The sequence below is a fragment of the Aphelocoma coerulescens genome, chromosome 2 (assembly GCF_041296385.1).
Source record: "Aphelocoma coerulescens isolate FSJ_1873_10779 chromosome 2, UR_Acoe_1.0, whole genome shotgun sequence".
Taxonomy (NCBI): Eukaryota; Metazoa; Chordata; class Aves; order Passeriformes; family Corvidae; genus Aphelocoma; species Aphelocoma coerulescens.
Genome location: NC_091015.1, coordinates 143335111 through 143354125, shown reverse-complemented (window position 1 = coordinate 143354125; position 19015 = coordinate 143335111). Strand labels below are relative to the sequence as shown.

The following is a 19015-nucleotide window of genomic DNA, read 5'->3' as shown; positions in this document are numbered from 1 at the left end:
TTTGGAGCATCTTGAGTGCACACTCTTAAAAATACATCGTGATGGTCAGGAGTGAAGCAGTAGATGTTGTTAGCTGTACAGTCACACTTTCTGTGAGCTGAAGGGACAGAAGGAATTTTCTCAAGTTTCATCTTTCATTGTCTAGCAAAACAAGAGTCAACACTATAGGAAGTGTGCTGTGCCTTACAGAAAAATAAAAACTTTAAAATGTGAAATACTGTGTCTTTGAAAGAAATAGAAAGGAAAGGAATATAGGAAAGAAAATAAAGAGGATGATCATACAATAATTTATTATATTTTTACAGAGTCCAGCCTTAAGATGATAGGCAGCCACATAATGAATATGTGTAGTACAAAAACATTTTTCTGCTTCTGAAAGCTGCTATAAATCATGTATACTTTGGAAGTCTCTTTTATGTTAATTAAGGAAGATGCAGCAAGTTGCAATATTTTATGGGAAGAGAAGCAAGTGCAAATTGTTGTGCTTTTTGCCTTATTGCAGAGCGGAAGAAAGAAAAGTTTGATCCAATTCTGAAGGAGTTTGTAGTTCCATATTGTACTGCATGCCAGGAGGTTGGGAGGTAGAGGTAGCAATTTTCATTGACTTCCACCATACTGTGTTTGCTTCATTAAAAAATTACAAATTTGTTGGCAAAAAGCAGTAACATATTGCTAGAAAACATCAAAATTCACAGTGTAAATTCATAACTTAAATTTGTGTTCAAAACTGTGGTTTGTGAATTCTGTCTTTTCCTTTAAAAAAGAAGGAATAGGATAATAAGATATAAAGCTCCTATTTCTAGGTCAGACTAAAGATTTTTAAGCTAAATAGCCTCTTTCTGATGGTATAGCAGACTCACCAAAATCTTCATTAAGTGAATGGATTCTACAATATCTGAAATGGTAACCACAGTAGAGAAATCATTAAAACATCAATGCCTGATGCAATTTTATATGTGTGATGTTATTTTGATGTGCATTATAGAAGGCAAGTAATATTTATTTATGATTAATCTGAAAATATGGTACTATTTCTAACAGGTTTTTGTTTTCTTTTGTTTCTACAGGAAGTTGCCCTTGTCCTTGCAGCTATACTGGTATTTTTGTTGGCTTTCTATGCTTTTTTTTATCTTAATGTTTCCAATGAAGTTGACCTTGATCTGGATCCAGATGAAAACTAGCAGATGTAATGAATCTATCATCAAGATTTCTTCAGCTTCAACAAGACTACATAGGAACACACAGTCCCCTTTACTGTAAGACAGTAAACGATACCATTTCTTGCAGTCCAAATTCATAAGAACATTTTACAATACGTCAGTCACTTACATTCCAGGTCTCCAAAATAAGAACACTTATGCCTGGCCAAGTGTTATTGTTTAACACCAAAGCCAGGAGCAACAGTACAATAGATGAAGTTTATTGTTTACATTATTTTTTTCTCAGGCAGAGAACTTTGATGTCAAAAGACAGGTGCTACTATTATCATAGGTATTGATGCTGACTTCACAGGAGGAGTGTCTGCCTTGACCAAATTTAGGAATCAGAGCTTCCTAATAACCAAATTAGCTTCCTTTACCTTTCCCAAAAGAAAGCAGAAATACCAAATAAAAAGTCTTTTCTTCATTTGTGTTTAAAATATATCAAAAACACCTCATCCTTTCTCTCCCTTTTAATCTTTCTTGTGCATGCATGCACATGCGTGAAGATGGAAGAAATTGTAGGAAAAAAATACCTTCTTACAAGCAGTCTGTCACCTTCTATATGGACTTAATTTTCATTCCAGATTCTGTGTGCCCATGTATCTGCAGTAATCTTTTTCATTCTTTTGCCAACTGTTCAGCACACATGTGTTCTGTTAGAAATGGCACCTGGATGACAGAAGCTCTAACACTCACATATGCTTCTGAAACACAGTTCTTTGCCTCCTGTGCTGTCTGAACTAGTGTAAATAGAAAGTTTAGTTGATGTTGGTTTTAATTAGTGTATCGGTCTACTATTAATATAAAGTCAAAATTGCCTTTTAATTATTCTCTTCCAGATTCTTTTGGTATCAACTTGCTCTACCTGCTAGGGGCATTTTGTATAAAAACACTTCTTTCCAGCTATACAGTCATTTTAATCATCAAACTAATGTGAGAGATTGTAAGTAATAAGAAAACACTTTTTTTTTCCAGTGTACTAATAATTGGTAAATCTTGGCTCCATTACATCCTTCAGTTCTTGCAAATTACCTTTCAAATTAGGCACTGTAGATAGCATTTTTGTTCCTTTTAATAGCCAGAAGCCACTTGAAGAATTTGGTGTGTCAGAGCAGCTGCAGGGAGCTTTAAAATTCTGGCTTTATCCTGTTCTGCTTTGAGTTTGGCATATAACTCAGCTTGTGGATGTAAAGACTCAGTTTTGATCCTCTTAAAAATGTGGTCAGCCTTTCTCTGAGTTTGATATCAAGAAACACATAGAGCCCTTGGTGCTGAATGTGGCAAGGAAGTTTAGGCAGACTGACTTCCAGAAAAGTTTTCATAATACTGGAGTTAGTGAACTAGCTTGGCTTTGCCTTTGGTATCAGCTTCAGAGCTGATTGTTAGGTTTAATTGCAGCTGAGATATTTACTGTCGTGTTCCTTAGATACCTAAGATTTCTTATCGCGATTTTGAAGACAAAGGGATACAAATTGCAGCAAATATTATAATGGAAAATATATTTCTTTTAAATTGACACGGTACCATTATCACCACTTAAGAAACTTGGATCAATACAGTTAATTTTTAAAACATACAGTAACTATGACCATATACATTATGAGTCTCTAAGGATCCACTTCATATGTGTCATCGTCTTCATTCACTTTATGCAATGCAAAACAGCGGCTCTAGAAATTCAGAGTACAACAGTCTTCCAAAAAATATATGAAAGAGAAACATATATATGCAAATATAGCTCATTTTCTAATTATGACTGTTACAAAATCCTAACATTTATGCGTGCATATGACTTATAGTCCAGTGCTAGTTGCACACGTGACCAAACACCTCGCAACATGTTGAATTTATGGTGAAGCATTATCTGACACATAGCCCAACTTCCAGTGGAGAGAAAAGCATATCACAAGCTGTCTCCTTGGATGTGACATGCCTTTCACTTCACCAGTGCCCAACCACATGTCACAGAAGCTGCAGACCTCTCCTGTTAGCAGTTTTCATGTTCTATAACATGCTGGGAAGATTACTTTCTTAATGTCAGCATATAGCTCTCTGGGTCATGTGCGGTCTGAGAAAGATGTGTAGTTACTCCCTTCATGCAGGTCATCTCTCAATTGGTTGTGTTAAAAAGCAAGCAATTTACTGTCAAATTTGTGAACATGAAGTTCCTAGAACAGGAATATTCCATTTCCCATGACTATGAATCAGACCAAATCTGAAGTGCATATATATGTGATTCTGTCAGCTTTCCCTGTGTGTGGCTTATGAGTCCATATTGCCCACAGTTTGCAGTTTATCTGTTGGCTTTGTTTGAATTAGGTCTTTTCATTTGCATGAAAGATCATGGAGCCATGAATTAATTGAATGGTTTGGGTTAGAATGAACCTGAAAGATCATCTGGTTCTAAAACCCCTGCCATGGGCAGAGACACTTTCTACTAGACCAGGTTGCTCAAAGCCCCGTCCAGCTTCCAGGGATGGGGCATCCACAGCGTCCCTGGACAACCTGTTCCAGTGCTTCAGCACCCTCAGAATAAAGAATTTTTTCTTAATGTCTAATCTAAATTTACTCTCTTTTAGTATGAATCGATTCCCTTTTGTGCTGTCACTACATGCTCTTGTAAAATGTCCATCTTTCTTCTAGGCTCCCTTCAGGTACTAGAAGGATAGTCTCATGTAAGGGGAAAATTTCTTTTTGCTTAGACTGGGTAGACTTCTGTTCAGTGTACATAGGAATACATGGTCAATATTGCAACAAATATACTTCCTCTCTTATCAGTACAATAATTCCTAATGGGACATGTGGTTTATTTTGCCCTTAATTATATCTGAGATTGAAATATGCCTTTTGGATTTTGGACCATCTATCTTTGTATGAGTTGCTCAGTGTCTTATTTTATTAAGAAATGTTTTTTTTCTATTTTGATTCTCTTATTAATGTTGAACACATTGAATTATGTATGCATTTGAAATGACATTAAAGCAATCTAAACAGCACAATGTTAAAAAGTGAGCACTGATGTCAGTTTTAGAATATCTGGATTATTTTAGGCAGTTCTAGCCCCTAAGCTCATATTAAAACTAAATGTGGCCTATGAATACTTAAAGGACAATGAAGAGAACTTCATTTGGCTTCCTACCCAATACCAATACATCAGATCTCTTTCTGCAGTTGATCCATGTAGCTCTATCACCTCAGTCTTACAAGAATTTTTTATTATAAAATAAATAATTCTATATCCTTGTTTCAAATAAGTATTGCTGATCAAATAATTTACATGGCAAACCTGGCTTAATGAGTTTTTTCAAAGATATTTACCTGTAGGAAAAGGTAGACATCAGTAGTGTTGTTGCCCTCCTGGAGTAAACGGAGTTTCTTTCTAGCAGAGGTTGTGGAGGAGATGCCTATACTGAGTCCTTGTGCTGTGGGTGGGAGCAGATGTCTTGTCTGGAAGAATCTCTGGCTAGGAAGGCATAACAGTCTTCCAGCAGTGATTTTGCTCAGTACATCTTCCTAGGCCATTTTTCTTTTCCCTTTGATCCTACAAAAGAAGAACTAGCATGTAGACCATCTCAGGACAGAAGCCTCAGTCTAGGATTTTTACTAGTGCTTCTAGTGAACATTGCCAAGGAAAGGCTCTAGCTTGACTTCCTAGAGTCCATAAACATATTTTACTGGAAGCTTAGGAGGCACATTAAGCATTTCCCTAATAGACCCTAGAGATACATTTAAACTTTTCTTGAAGAATGCTTTAGTTAAAGTTCACTGTTGCATATCATATAGACATCATGTGATTCAGGATCAGAAATAGCTCCTTCCATGCATCAGACCAGCTGTAGCAGGGATGACATGTAGACTGGGAGATTGTGCTGCAGCACATAACTGCAGATAGCTATGACACAAGCAAAGTCATCTGTTTACTTAGGTGTCCTCTAGAGCAGCTGACATAAAAGTTGTGTTTGAAAACATAGGTTTTGAACAACCCTACTAAAGGAAAGCACAGTTAAGGACCTACTTAAAACTGTTCATGCCTCTTCCATGAAAATTGCTACCATGGAAGAGGCTTATCTTCTGACTTAGGGCCAAGTTTTGAATGCTGCCATTTCAAGAAGGAAAATGTTGCTAGCAGCTCCCAGTAGAGTGATGACTGATAAGGGATTGTGCCTGTAAGGCACAACTGAGCCAGTTGGTGAAGGTCAAATGCATTCGGGATGATTCTCTGTAGATGACTGTACTTGAAAAGCAGAGTAGGCAAGTTAGAGTGCCAACAAAAAAGATACTACAGATCTTGATCGCATTTCAAGTTCTACTTACAGTAGCATAGTAATTAGTGGTGCTTATGACTAAGAAAATAACAATATGGCACATCAATAAGACAGCAGAAATGTGATGTTGGAACTGCATCCTAAAAGATTTTACAGTGGATTATGTCTGCACTTTAGGAAGTGAAGCCATGAAATGAATAAATTGGCAAAGATTGTCTGTGATCTTATGCTTACAATATTTTTTCCCTGAAAGAGCCAGCGGAGATATTTTGCAGTACTTTTCCCCATCATCCTCTTAGTTTGCTGTAATGCATTTTTGTAGATGTATTTCTTTCTACACATTTCCAAGAGTGAAAAAAATTTTTTTGCAGTTCATCAATTCATTTAATTGACAGAATCCTCTACTCATCCTTTTATCCCCCCTTAATCACAATCAAATTAGTGGGGAGACAGCCAAAATGTTAGGTACCAGTGTCTCTCAAGCAGATGTCACACCACTATTTTTTAGCTCGTTTAAATGAATAAACATGTTAAACTGTGAAGTATTACATTTTAGATTTTTTCATTAAAAAAATGGGACAATCTGTTTACTGTCCTTAATTGAGACAACAATCCTGGTGGTTGCCAGTTTTGGCAGTTGTAATGATGAACTATAAATATTGGGACAGACTAACTGATGATTGTGGAGGATAGTTCAAGTACAATACTCAATTCTGCATGAATACTTTTTTTCAGTGCTACATTTTTTCTAAATTCCGTGATTGTTATACTGGTTTTGCATGTTAAAACCACAAATAAATACGTGACTAGTCAATCAATAGGCTTGATTCTGTTGTCTTATTCTCCATAGCTACAAACCGCATATAAGAGCTGTCCACCCTGGACCACAGTTCATGCCTTGCCCAAACTCTCCCTCAAAGGTGTGTGTCCACATCTCAGGCATCAACATCAGTTACAAATGTGAGCTACAAAGAGCTTTGTTTTGCTGAACCATGGAAAAGCTGAGTAACATAATGATCTTTAGTACTCCTTTTGCCATTTCACAAAGATGGAATTTAAAATAGCACAGCCACAGGAGGTGAATGCAGAGTTTGAAGTTTGGTGACAAACAGACGTTCTATCACACTTCCTCTAGACAAGACTGGGAGAAAATCAAAGCAAAATGGCCAGTTCGTCCAGGAGCCAACCACCTCGCAACTCACCATGTTGCTCAAGAAGAGATACATCTGATATCAAATCAGAGCTACCACAACTTCTTCTTTTTCATAGGATGATAAAAGGACCACAAGGAGATAAAGGTGTCAGGAGCAAAGCAGCTTCTTCTTGGACCAGTGGGTCATTTGTTTCAGTAAGAAAGAAACAGGGTTTGGGGATTTACACAGAGTAGTTGCTGCTGCCTTCACGTGTAAAGAAAGTCATATTATGCCAGGCTAGAGTATCTTTGTGTGTCTGTTACAGAGTTAAGTGTAAACATTCTGATACTGGCAATGTCCACATTTCTCTAGAGGCACCTTCTCCTGTGATACTATTAGCAGAGTGGAAGGATGTCGAGGGAAATGGCAGGGGAGCCCTTTTGCTGATTCTGCACTTCTAAAGCATCTCTCTGGCTCAGTGGGGAGCTGCTGGTGTTTAGAGTAGGACTGCAGTCTTGGATTGCTTTGGACAGGCTACAAAAAGAACAGAGCAGAGCTTAACCTACGGGGTGAGCGTCCTACCATTACTGGTGCCTGATTTGTTGCCACAAGTAAATAGATGCTGAGACATTCAGCTATTTCACTTTTATTTATTAGGTTCTCAGGAAGGTGCCAGAAAAATTGTCTTTTGTTCTTTTGAAACTCTTCAGCATAGTTGTTTCCCTTACTGTCTGTGGTACTCCTATCCAGTCACAGAATGCCACTCTCATGCTTACTGCTCTTTGGTAGTATGAGGCCTGCTGCCTTATCCTTTTGCAAGGAGTTGCTGGGGAATGACCTGCTGTTTCCCCTGCTCTCACCTGGCTGAAGCTGAAGAGGCCTCAAGTTGCTATTACTGTGCAATGTAGTAAAACTTTTTTCTGTTTTGGTGAGGACAGCAAATTGTGAATTCAGGGCAGCTTTATTTATCCTTTCCTGCCTGAGGAAATTTTAGAGCTGCAAGCATGGTGAAACTCAGGGGTTTTGCCTACTTCCCTTTTGATGACTTCTTCAGCTTAAGATGAGCTAGGGTACTATGCTTCTCTACTTAAGGCAGGGCTGTTTTAACAACAGTATCATGGGTTTTCATTGCCCTAAAGAGCTCCTGACTGCAGGTGACCATGTTTATGTTCATTAATCATAGCCTTTCTTGACCTGCCCTTCTCAGGCAGTAGTCTGCCTTTGTTCCACTCTATCTCTGCTGCTCCAGTAATAACAGGATGCACTAAACAGAAAAGAGAGTAGAGCAGCTTTTTTAGACCATTACCAAAGCCGCAAATTAATTTAAAGTTAGGCAATATATGTGGGGGCATTCTCCCGTACACTATATAGATTTTTATTTTGAAGAACAACCTGTTCTTGTGAATTAAATTTGACAGTCCTTGCACTTATACATAGAGGCTTCTGAGTTCTCATTCAAATAAGACAAGTTATAAACATGGCTGTGTTATTCATGAGAATACATGTGATTTTTTTCTTTTCTCATAAACTGATCATCTGCTGCCTTTAATTAAGAGTGGTCAGTGATACAGTTTGGTCAAATATAGCTTCTCATCTGAAATGTTAAAGAATGATAATTACATCCCTTTTGTTAAGGGTTAACTCAAAATAAGAATTACTTGTAATATGTATGACTTTTTCTGAAGATTGTGATGATGAAATTTGGAAAATTCTCCACAGAAATATCAGATGTATGACTCTAACAAGAGCAATGGTTTTGAAATTCTTCTTGTCAGCGGGTTTTATCTTCTGTATTAAGAAATTTTCAAGTTGATACTGGGATGGAGTGGGAAATGCCTGAAGGACAAATGAAAGGACTAAAATAAATGCTTGAGAGGCTGTTCCCATGCATTATTCAACCTCACGTACACACTGCTTCGACTGGGCTATGTCAGAGTTATGGGGTGATGGAGAGGCAGCACATCTGAGACAGCCCACTTTGCTTGTGAATGTAGCACCCTCAAACCCACAGTGGCAAGTATTTCTTCTACACTATATTAGGCTCCTATACACAGAAGAGATGTCTCTTACTGAATTAATTCCTATCTACAGAAAAAGATAGATTCTGTTTTATATGTCTTTACAGAAAAAAAAAGAAAAAATGTTCCCCATGAGCAAGGGCCTTTGGAAACAAGAATCATTCCTGCGGCATAGGAGTTGTGCAATTTAAAAGATAATATGTTCAATTTAAAAGAAAATACAAATACAGAAAGGAAGATTTCCTTGATCCACCATTCCTTACAGTAAAGATCTCTAGAATAATTTCCACAAAGCTATTATTCTTCCTATTCCACCACTAGTTTGGGGATCGTCATTGCCAACTCAGAATGAAAAATGATCTTGTATTTCCCAGAACTTAAGCAAGAAAATTAAAGTATCTTTGTTAAACACTGAGTTACTCAGTTGCTTTGAAAGGGTCTACCTGAGGGTATTTGCAATAATGTATAACTCAAAGTGATGTAAAATAACAGAAAAAAAAAATATGGCTGACTTTCAACCAAACAGCTACGGAGCTGGCTTGGGGACCTTCAGCACTTCCTTGCTGCTTCCTTGCAAAGCCTTGAGGAAGAGATTTGTCACATCCACTCATTGACATTTATCTTAGTTACTTAGTTTTCCTGTCATTTGTAAAGAATTAAAACTCCTTGGTCTGGAGAAGGCTGGATTTGATCTTCGCACCTAGATCAGGCTTTCCAGCTTGCTCAGATCAAGGCTCTTCATCAGGTTCCTTCCAGAGAGCCTTAGCAGTTTGAAAAGAGTCTGAGCAGTCTTCCATCAGGTGAACAATGAGGTAACACAGGATGAGCACACTGAAAAACTGACACAGCCTCCCTTGGAGAGAGAAGTATTTGCTGAGGTTTTCTGGCAGTAGGGTACACAATGTGTCAAGTTCTGTATGACAAGTGAGCCTGGGCAGACAGATCTCGGGATGTCAGCAGGGACTTGATGCAGATGTTCTGCCAGATGCTGCTGCTTATGGACTCCCTCCTCCAATGGCAGAAACCCAAGAAAACTTAGGAGAGGACCCCAATGCAATCTTTTCATGAGTAAGATCATGAGAAGTGTTTCTTATGCTAAGGAGGAAAAGTTGTTCAGTTCATTAACAACTCAGGATTATAGGAACTGCAAGTGCTACAATAAACCATTCTTAGCCTAACAGCAAAAGTTCCTTTGTAAAGCTTCACAGAAGTCTATGTACATTACAGATAATGTACAATTTAATTCTTGTAATGAGGAAGTTGATGCGGCTGGATATGAGAGAAAAACAACATACAGCCCCCCCAAAAAACCCCAAATCCCAAACCTGAAAAACATTTCAATAAGAAATATGCTAATTCTCTTCCAGAGGAACTACAAAGGCCCTGGCTCTGGTGGAGTCTGAGGAAGGAGTCATGTACACTACTGATGTCTCCTTTCATCATGTGGTCGTCACAGGGTAACACATCTTTCCACCCAGCCAACAGAATACTTTAATTAAGTAAAACAGGATTAGAAAACACCAGGCTACCTAAATGCCCCAGTTTAGAGAGCTGAAGAAATAAAACTCTCAGTTCATTAAATTATAGCTTATATAGCTATCCGACTATTACAGCCAAATATCAAAAACAGATCCACCAGCAACATATTCACGCTCTGTCGACTTCTCATGTATCTCAGAAGTCTTGAGGAATACAGAGACTCTGTGAGAGATTTTGTATTATGTTGGTCCTCTCACAAGGTGTTCCTTGACCTTAGTGTGGGCTGACAGATGAAGTTGGCAGGCTATTGAGGAGGAAAAAGAGGATAGTCTGTAAAAACCTCTACTTTATGCTAGTCTTAATTATTTGGAGGCACATATCACAGCTGTCCTTGGAGGTGGAACTGGTATAATGTATTTTGGGAAAGACACTGTTGTTCCTCTTTGGAAAGCACAGTGAAAAAAGCTTTGGGCCATCTATGTCCCAGTGGAGGAATAATCAGTGATGTGGAAGGCTGAATAGATGGTACTGAAATGAAGAAAGCAACCAGCAAGCAGAGCAGTCTCTTCTTCAGAGCCTCAAATCCACAGCAGTGCCATGGCCTGGAGGAGCAGCACTTCCTCTCCATCTGAATCCCAAGCCTTTGGCCAGTTCACTCTACCTGGGAGCTTGGGAAAAACAAAGCTTGTGTGACCTTCAACAGCAGTTATGCAGGAGGTCTCTGCAAGAATGAAAATTTGCTCACACGGAAGAAGAGAGCTTGAAAAACTGCGTAATACTCCCACCCACTGACACTCCCTACTTGTGAACTGTGTCACTGGCTTTCATCCCTCTGATAAACAAAATTGATTTGACTAATACTGCTATGTTCCTAATTACTTGTTTTTTGGATATATGGCAGCTGCATTAAAGAGAAAAAAAAAGCCCACGCAGATAGTTGCTTGATTCACTGTGGCTGGCACAGAGATGGGTGCAGTGTCTCTGGCAGGGCAGCTTGTTTAGGAGAAGGCAGGAATCTGTTCATGGTTACACCATCATGACACACTTCTCCCAGTGGTATTGCCTGCTCTGGGAGTCCGGAGTCCCTGCAGGGCCAGTGCAGCTGATGTGCTCCCTGCTGCTGAATCAGCCTTCCAGGCAGTTTTAGTATTGACAGGGCTGGTCTCTGCAGTAGACCTGAGCAAGCAGTACCCTGGAGGCAAAACCAAGTAATGAATGCATGTGACAGGATGAGCAGAAGCCACAGGGGACACAGAGCCTAGATTTGCTGAATTCTCAGGAGGCTGGTGTCCAAATCCAACTCTGGTCAGAAATGAAGGGAATTTAGAAGTTGGTTTGGTTTAGGGCTGGTTCTCAACAGATCCTGAGTGTACAGTGAACAACTGGGCACACCAGAAGTCTCTGCAGAGCAGAAGGCAGTCTGCAGTTGTAGATGTGTGGATATGTCACCAAAGGGCCACCACCCACCAGGATGTCTGCTCCCTGTCCACAGTGGAACAACCAAGTGTTGTGTTGTGCAACAGCCTGTCTGGTAATGCACTGACCCACTTCATGCCATGGCAATATTAAATTTACTTGTGGGTGTGCTTGGATGTGTGGTTTCTGAAGGGCTGTCTCCAGCTGCTCCCAGGCTAGCCCATGTTTGCTGCCTGTATGAAGGATGAATACACATGATTATGCATGATGTTGTGTTGAGCAAGACTCTGTGAGCACATGCGTAGAATCATGGATGGTTTGGGTTGGAAGGGACCTTAAAGACCATCTAATTCCAACCCCCCTGTCATAAGCAGGGACACCTTCCACTAGACCAGGTTGTTCAGAGCCCCATCCAACCTGTCCTTGAACACCTCCAGGGATGGGACATCCACAACTTCCCTGGGAAACCTGTTCCAATGTCTGACAGTGCCACCTTCACAGTAACGAATTTTTTCCTAAAACCTATCAGTTTCCAAATTAATGCCATTACCTCTTGCCTTATCTCTAGTGGTATAAAAGTTGTAAATTTTCTCTGGTGTAATTCTAACCTTTTTGTTTATGTCTTGTGATTTGTTTTTTCCAGTGTTTTTCACACCACTATATCAAATCACTACTGAGATTTTAGCAGAGCTTTAGGAGACTTTGTCACTTTCTTTCTCCCACATGCATGTGTGTTTTCTTGGGCTGCATTAAATAAGATGTTTTGCACTCACTGTATTTTGCAACAAGCCAGTATAACAGAGTTGCAATGTCTGAACAATGCTGAATTGAAAATACAGGGAAAAGAATAGACCATTATTTGCAAAAAAATAATTTAATAATATATATTATTCAGTCATGGATTAAAATACTTACTTCTAATTATTAAATAATTAATAATTTAAATACTTTAAATATCTTTAATTAAATCCACTGTTCTGAATAATACCAAATTCATTTAGATGAAAGTGATAGGTTGGGATGAAAAGAGTCGTCTTAAAAACCATTTCACTTCATTCAGTGCATGGTGCCAACAGGCTTCCTCCTGAAGCCTGCTCAGGATGTTTCACAGCCATTGGGAAGTTACAGTGCTGGTATGTCACAGCCAGGTTTTTCCATCCTCCAGTATGCTGTTTGGATCACTGCACAGCTTAAGATTTTGCCATTAGGTTGAAGCGAAACTCAAAAACCTAATAATTACTAAACACCGTAGGCCTTTCCTCTGAAGCAGAGAGGTTTAGCTGTTGTTTTCCTACAAACCTGAACTCAAATACTTTCCCTTTCATTTTTACATAGTAGTATTTATTCCTTCTCCTGATCCTAAACTATCATCTACGATTGACCTTACCCATATTTAAGCAGATGTGATTCACTCCAGAGGTGGCTGCATTTCAGTAACTGGGTAAAGTGGTCCCACTGCCTCATTTTGCAAAGTTTGTAGAATTATTTAATGGAAACATTTTATTTAAATGTAAATTATTTCACTATTGTCATCATCATTATTATTACTGTCATTGTCTTCAACTACTAGGCGTGAATACTGAGAATTTTTCTATCCACATTAGGAGTAGAAAGAAGCACACAGGCATACAGCAGAGGTAATTGTCTACCTATTGCTTAATGCAAATGGACTCATAGTTTACTATCAGCGTTGTATTTTTTTCCCTTAACTCAGGTAGTAGTAAATGTAATGAAAACAGTTTGGAGGTATTTGAATTCAGTAAACAAGTTGTTTTGAACAGATTTAACATGAATTTCACATTGTGTCTTAATTTTCCTGGCAGACTTTATTATTCCTTTGTAAGATATCATTACACTGGCTCTGTGAAGCCCTCAAAGAAATGTTTTACAGGAGCATCTCACCTGTTCATTGTGATGAAATTCATACCATTTAGAGAACGGCTGTAAAATGTTCTACATGGAAGTGCATTACCTCATTATCTAAACATAGTGCATACAATTTATTCCTAATAAAATCTGTCAGTCACTATAAACATAGTCTGTTCTCAACAGTGGGGAAAAATCTGTCCTTTGTATCTTTGAAGCATGCTGGCCATTGGCAGAAAAATATTTGGAGTTTCCCACATACAAATCCCAGGATTTAAGAGAATTCAAGACCAGTGCAGGTTTTACTGTCACAACACTCTACCACTGATGTATACAGCTTCTCAGTACCTGATCCTTAATTGGGTGACCTGGGTGACCAGGGTCCATGAACAGTGCATGGAGGTGCTGGGGGGTGGAGCATACTTGGGGACAGGACATGGAGATGTGGAAGTCAGGAGCCTGTCTGAAATCCCATGGCCTTCCCCACTTTGGAATGGCTTTTTAATGGGCTTTTTAATTTCAATGCCATCAAGAAGGCTTGTCCTTTTCCTCACCATCTGACTGCTCTCTTGATGGTAGTAGGTGCCAGCTCTGTCAAAAGTGGAGCACCTGTTGGATCTCTTAATCATGCTTCTGATGGAAATTACCATTTCTTTTCTATGAGAAGGGGTGAGAAAATCTCACACTGACCTCCCAGGGAGATGAAATCTGCTGACTAGAGTATATTACAAGAGGAATATGTTCTTCTGGGGGTCCTGGTCAATGGAAAGTTGAATGTGAGTCAACAGGAGTTGGCAGGAGGGCCAACCACATCTTGGGGGGCATCAGGCACAGCATCACCAGCTGGGCAAGGGAGGGGATTGTCCTGCTCTGCTCTGCTCTGCACTGGGGCAGCCTCACCCCAAGTGCTGGGGGCAGTTTTGGGTGCCACAATGTAAGGATATAAAGCTACTAGAGAGTGTCCAAAGGAGGACAACAAGGATGGTGAAGGGCCTTGAGGGGAAGCCGTATGAGGAGCAACTGAGGTCACTTGGTCTGTTCAGCCTGGAGAAGAGGAGACTGGAGGGAGACCTCATTGCAGTCTGCAACTTCCTCATGAGGGGAAGAGGAGGGGCAGACACTGATCTGGTGCCCAGTGACAGGACTTGAGGGAATGGCCTGAAGTTGTGTCAGGGGAAGTTTAGGTTGGATATCAGGAAAAGGTTTTTCACCCAGAGGGTGGTTGGGCGTGGAACAAGATCCCCAGGGAAGTGGTCACAGCACCAGACCTGCAGAATTCAAAAAGTGTTTGGACAGTGCTCTAAGGTACATGGTGTGACTCTTGGAGATGGTCCTTTGCAGGGCCAGGAGTTGGACTTGATGATCCTTGTGAGTTACTTTCAACTCGGGATACTCTGTGATTCTGTGAGCTCTGACTGGGCGTAGTGAGGCATTGAGCTGCATCTCTCATATCCCATTCAAATACTACAATAGCTTAGACCAGGGGAGGACTCCAGCAGCCATATTTCAAAAGAAATCAATAGCTGCCATTGTGTTTTTAAAAAATCCAATTTCAGAGCTGTTTAGTATTAATTTTTGGAGTGCTCAAACCAGCCCTGGGGGGAGATAAACAGAGGAGCATATTTTTGTGTCTGAACTAAGGTGGTGCCTGAATGGGATACTGGGCAACTTGACCTCTTTAAAACCAAAGAGCTCTTGGGTATGACCCAAATTCAAGATATCTGGGAAGATTTTGTACTGGCAGCTGAGCTCAGAGTTTGGAAATCTGAAGCAGATAGCAGAATCTCTCTTTTGAATGTAAGCACATAAACTCCCACTCTGCCAGGTTTTAAGCACTTAAGTCCTCTTCTGAGTATAAAGCCAGGACAGATGTATGCCCACCCTTCCACCTGAACTCCAAGATTTCATTCTTATTGCACAACTCAGGAAACTTTTAAACTTTAATTTATGCTCAGTGTATATTGAACAGTGTGCTGGTTTGGGCTGAGGTAGAGCTAGTTTTCTTCACAGTGGCTGGTATGGGACTGTGTTTTGGATTTGTGCTGAGCACAGGACTGATCATATAGAGATGTTTTAGTTATTGCTGAGCAGGGCTTGCACAGAGCCAAGGCCTTTTCTGCTTTTGTACTGCCATGATGGTAAGGAAGTTAGGGGTGCATGAAAGGTTGGGAAGAGACACAGCTGGGACAGGTGACCCAAACTGACCAAAGGGATATTCCAGACCATGTGGCATCACGCTCAGTATATAAAGTAGTGGGAAGAAGGAGGAAGGGGGATGTTCAGATTGATGGTGTTTGTCTTGCCAAGTAACCATTGTGTATGATGGGGCCCTGCTTTCCTATGGATGGCTGAACACCTGCCTGTCCATGGGAAGCAGTGAATTAATTCCTTGCTTTACTTTACCTGTGTCCATGGCTTTTGCTTTCCCTGTTAAACTGTCTTTATCTCAACCCATGGGTTTCTACCTTTTGTCCTTCAGTTCCGTCCCTGATCCTGCTGGTGGGAGAGTGAGCCAGCAGCTGCGTGGGACTTGGCTGCTGGCTGGGGTTAGACCACAACAAAAAGCATTTTCATCCTGAGTTTTCCTTCCACCATTTTTTGCTAAACTAGCATACAGCGGAACTGAAGACGCATGAGGGGTTTCTATAACAACACTGTGAAATAATAAATTCCACAAAGCAACTCTGGAATCTATAAATGATGTAAATTTTTTTTTTTTATTTAATTACTATCCACATTTGTGTCCAGCTTCGGAATAATACAGCTGCAAAAGTAATTAATTAATATAGGAATGCAGTTTAATAACAGCGGAAGGGTTCTGTGTTCACTGGTTGGTTACGGGCACTAGCTAGCATGCTGATAACAGGTTGTTGCCATTGTTGCCACCTCATTAGAAAATTAGCATTTAATTAACTTAGGAAGATATGGAACAATTTTGGTATGGGAAATATTTGTACACATTGTCTATTGGAATTAAAAGCTCCTATCCAGCAAAAAGCACAGCAGCGTCTACAGCTGGTGGCTGTTGGCCCACAGAAACTAAACAGACTCGCTGGTCTGTGCAGCTGCAGCCGCTGCCTTTGATTTGGAGGGGAAAGGGAAGCTGTGAGACTGTTATCCAAGGCACCAGCTGAAAGGAGTGATCCAGCTGTGATGTCAGTGCTTGCCTTGCATGCACTGTAGCAATTCCCCAAAAGTATTAATGCGTAGACAGTGTGGGCTCCGAAATGTCGAGCAAAGGTTTTAAAGGAAAGATGGCTCTGCTTCGAACTGGGCTTGATGCAGCCTCCCCTGAAGCCAGTGGGAGTATTTCCACTGACTTCACTGGGCTTTGGATGACCCCACTGGGGTTTCCTGGCCCAAGAACATTGGTGCTGATTTGAGCCAGGTGCAGGGAGAGGCAGGTCAAGCTGCTCAAAGATTAACCACTGCTGATTTGGAGGGGCAGAGGGTGGGGAAGAGAAAGGGAAAGCCAGAAAGGGAATGGACTGCTGAAAGGCAGCTGGATTTTCTTGCTGTTGCTTTCTTCTTGTTAACACTGGCTGAATGGTCTGAGGTTTTGTATGTTCTTGTGGATGAAAAGATCCTCTTTAAACTTCAATGTTGAAAAATAGCCTTAAACCTCCTGCTGTCAAACACAAAACAGAAAAAAAGCTCCTGGTTCCTAGAGTGAATTATTTTTCCAACCACACTCTTCTATGTAGTTTGATGCAAAACCAGAGGAACAGTCAGATGACATTGAGCCTCGCTCCTGTGGGGTGAGGAATTCACACCTATGTGTGCCAGCTCTGCCATGGGCATCTGTGGGGGATTCCTCCAGGCAGGGGTAAATGGTTATATCACCTCTGTCATCCCCTGGGCTCAGGAGCACATACTGCAAACCCTCTGCACATGTTTAATGTTGCACATGCAAAGCCATGGAGTCGTGCCAGCATCCCACAAGTTTCTCCCACTGACGTCCCCTCAGCTGCAGCTGCAGCAGCAGGATCTATCCTAACCCCAGGCTGAACCAGCGCTCTGCAGCAGCCAGCCTGCCTCAGCTGCTCTGGCAGCCGTGCTCCAGCGTCTCCAGGTACTTCTGAGAGAGATGTCACTGCCCTTGCCAACAAAAACTGCACTCCCAGCTCTTCATTTGCCCTTCCCCAGTCCTGCCAAGCAGATTGCCACCTGCCAGGTGCGCTGCAGCAGGGCATCAGGGTCTCACTGAACAGGACGGGTGGGCTGTATTGTGTAAGGCTGCCTCCCCTGGCGGATCTCACTCCTGTCAGTGCAATGAGCTGACAGGTAGGGACCGACAACACCCATCAATCACACCCTTAAGAGCCTGAAATGCTGCCATTTCTCTTGTGGAGAGCAGCAGCCAAGCCGACAGGCTACGTGGGGCTGTCAATGAGGCAAATGTCCTCTCTGACAGAGCTGCTCTTGAGAGGATCACCCACAGTCATTCTTGTTTATCCCAAGCAACTGTCCCCTATTCTTCCTCCTGGTGTGAGGTGAACAAATGCCAGAGCTGGAGGGATTAAGAATAATTGTGTTGTGATTGGCGCAGATGCTTTTTAAGGCAGATGCTGAGGTCTGTGACACTGCTCTGCACTGTGTGTCAGGCCGTGAGGGAGGCAGATAAAATGCAGTGGTATTCCTTCAGCCAAGGAGAGACAGACCTAGCACAGTGGGGGGTGAGGGGTGCATGCCTGCACTACAGGCCTTTAATTGGTGGCAGCAATTAAAGGCTCTTTGTGCGTGTGAAGCAAGGGATGTAGATGAGCATAAGTACTGAAGCTTCACTATTTCTTTGAGGGGAAAATTATTTGGGCTTGAGAACTGCAGCAGCATTTTATCACACCAAAATCATCTGGCCCATTCGGAGTAAGATCAGTGCTGAAGGTTAATTTTTGCTGCCCAGCAGCAACGGCTAAATACATGAAGGGAGGGACAAATAAATGAGGAAGCACTGCAAAAAGCAGCAAAGAAACAAAACATCTGATTAAAATCTCACTCTGTGTCAGTTGTATTTTCTCCCACTGATTCAGAAGAACTAGCTGCTTCTACCTTATGACTAATCCCACAGGCTTATTGTACGGAGCATGTGTTGGGCCCCCATGGACAGGTGACTGTTGCCATGGATGTGGCTCTGTGGGAAGGCAGAAGGACAGAACCCTGTCTAGCAGGGCCTGATGAGCCACTGTATGATACAGACTGATGTGGCCTGGGGCCTTCAGAAGACACCACATAGTCACACACTTTTGCACTGGCCTTTCCATTTACATTTTCCTCTATTTATGCATTGCTCTCACTGCCAGTAATTTATCTTTGGTGAGACTTGGACCACCTATTTGCCACTAAAATTCAAGAATATGATTTAAAAACCTACAGGCCACTGTAATTTAAGCCTAGAGGCACCCACATCCATTGTAGTAGGTCCCAGAACTCCCAGGAGCAAATGCCTCCTATTCTTGGAATATATTTGGGCTTTTAAAGGACTACAAATTGGAACACAGAGCCATCATCTTGTCACATCCCTGTTCCATATACTCCATTCCCCACACTCTGAATACGTATGGGACATATCCACATAAGCAAACCATGCCAGGCTGGAGCATGGTTGTGTCTCCCACAGTTGTCCAAAATGCTTCTTT

The 19015-nt window shown here is 41.2% G+C and overlaps 1 protein-coding gene across 2 annotated transcripts in view; it reads left to right on the top strand.

Annotated features, from left to right (window-relative positions):
* Window positions 1-6319, top strand: part of TRIQK (triple QxxK/R motif containing) — a 61458-nt gene extending 55139 nt beyond the window's left edge. For both annotated transcript variants that reach the window (XM_069005125.1, XM_069005124.1), the window contains one exon: window positions 1068-6319. In XM_069005125.1, the coding sequence (XP_068861226.1) occupies window positions 1068-1181 (114 nt within the window). In that variant the 3' untranslated portion in view covers window positions 1182-6319. The remainder of the gene's footprint in view (window positions 1-1067) is intronic.
* Window positions 6320-19015: the final 12696 nt, after the last annotated feature.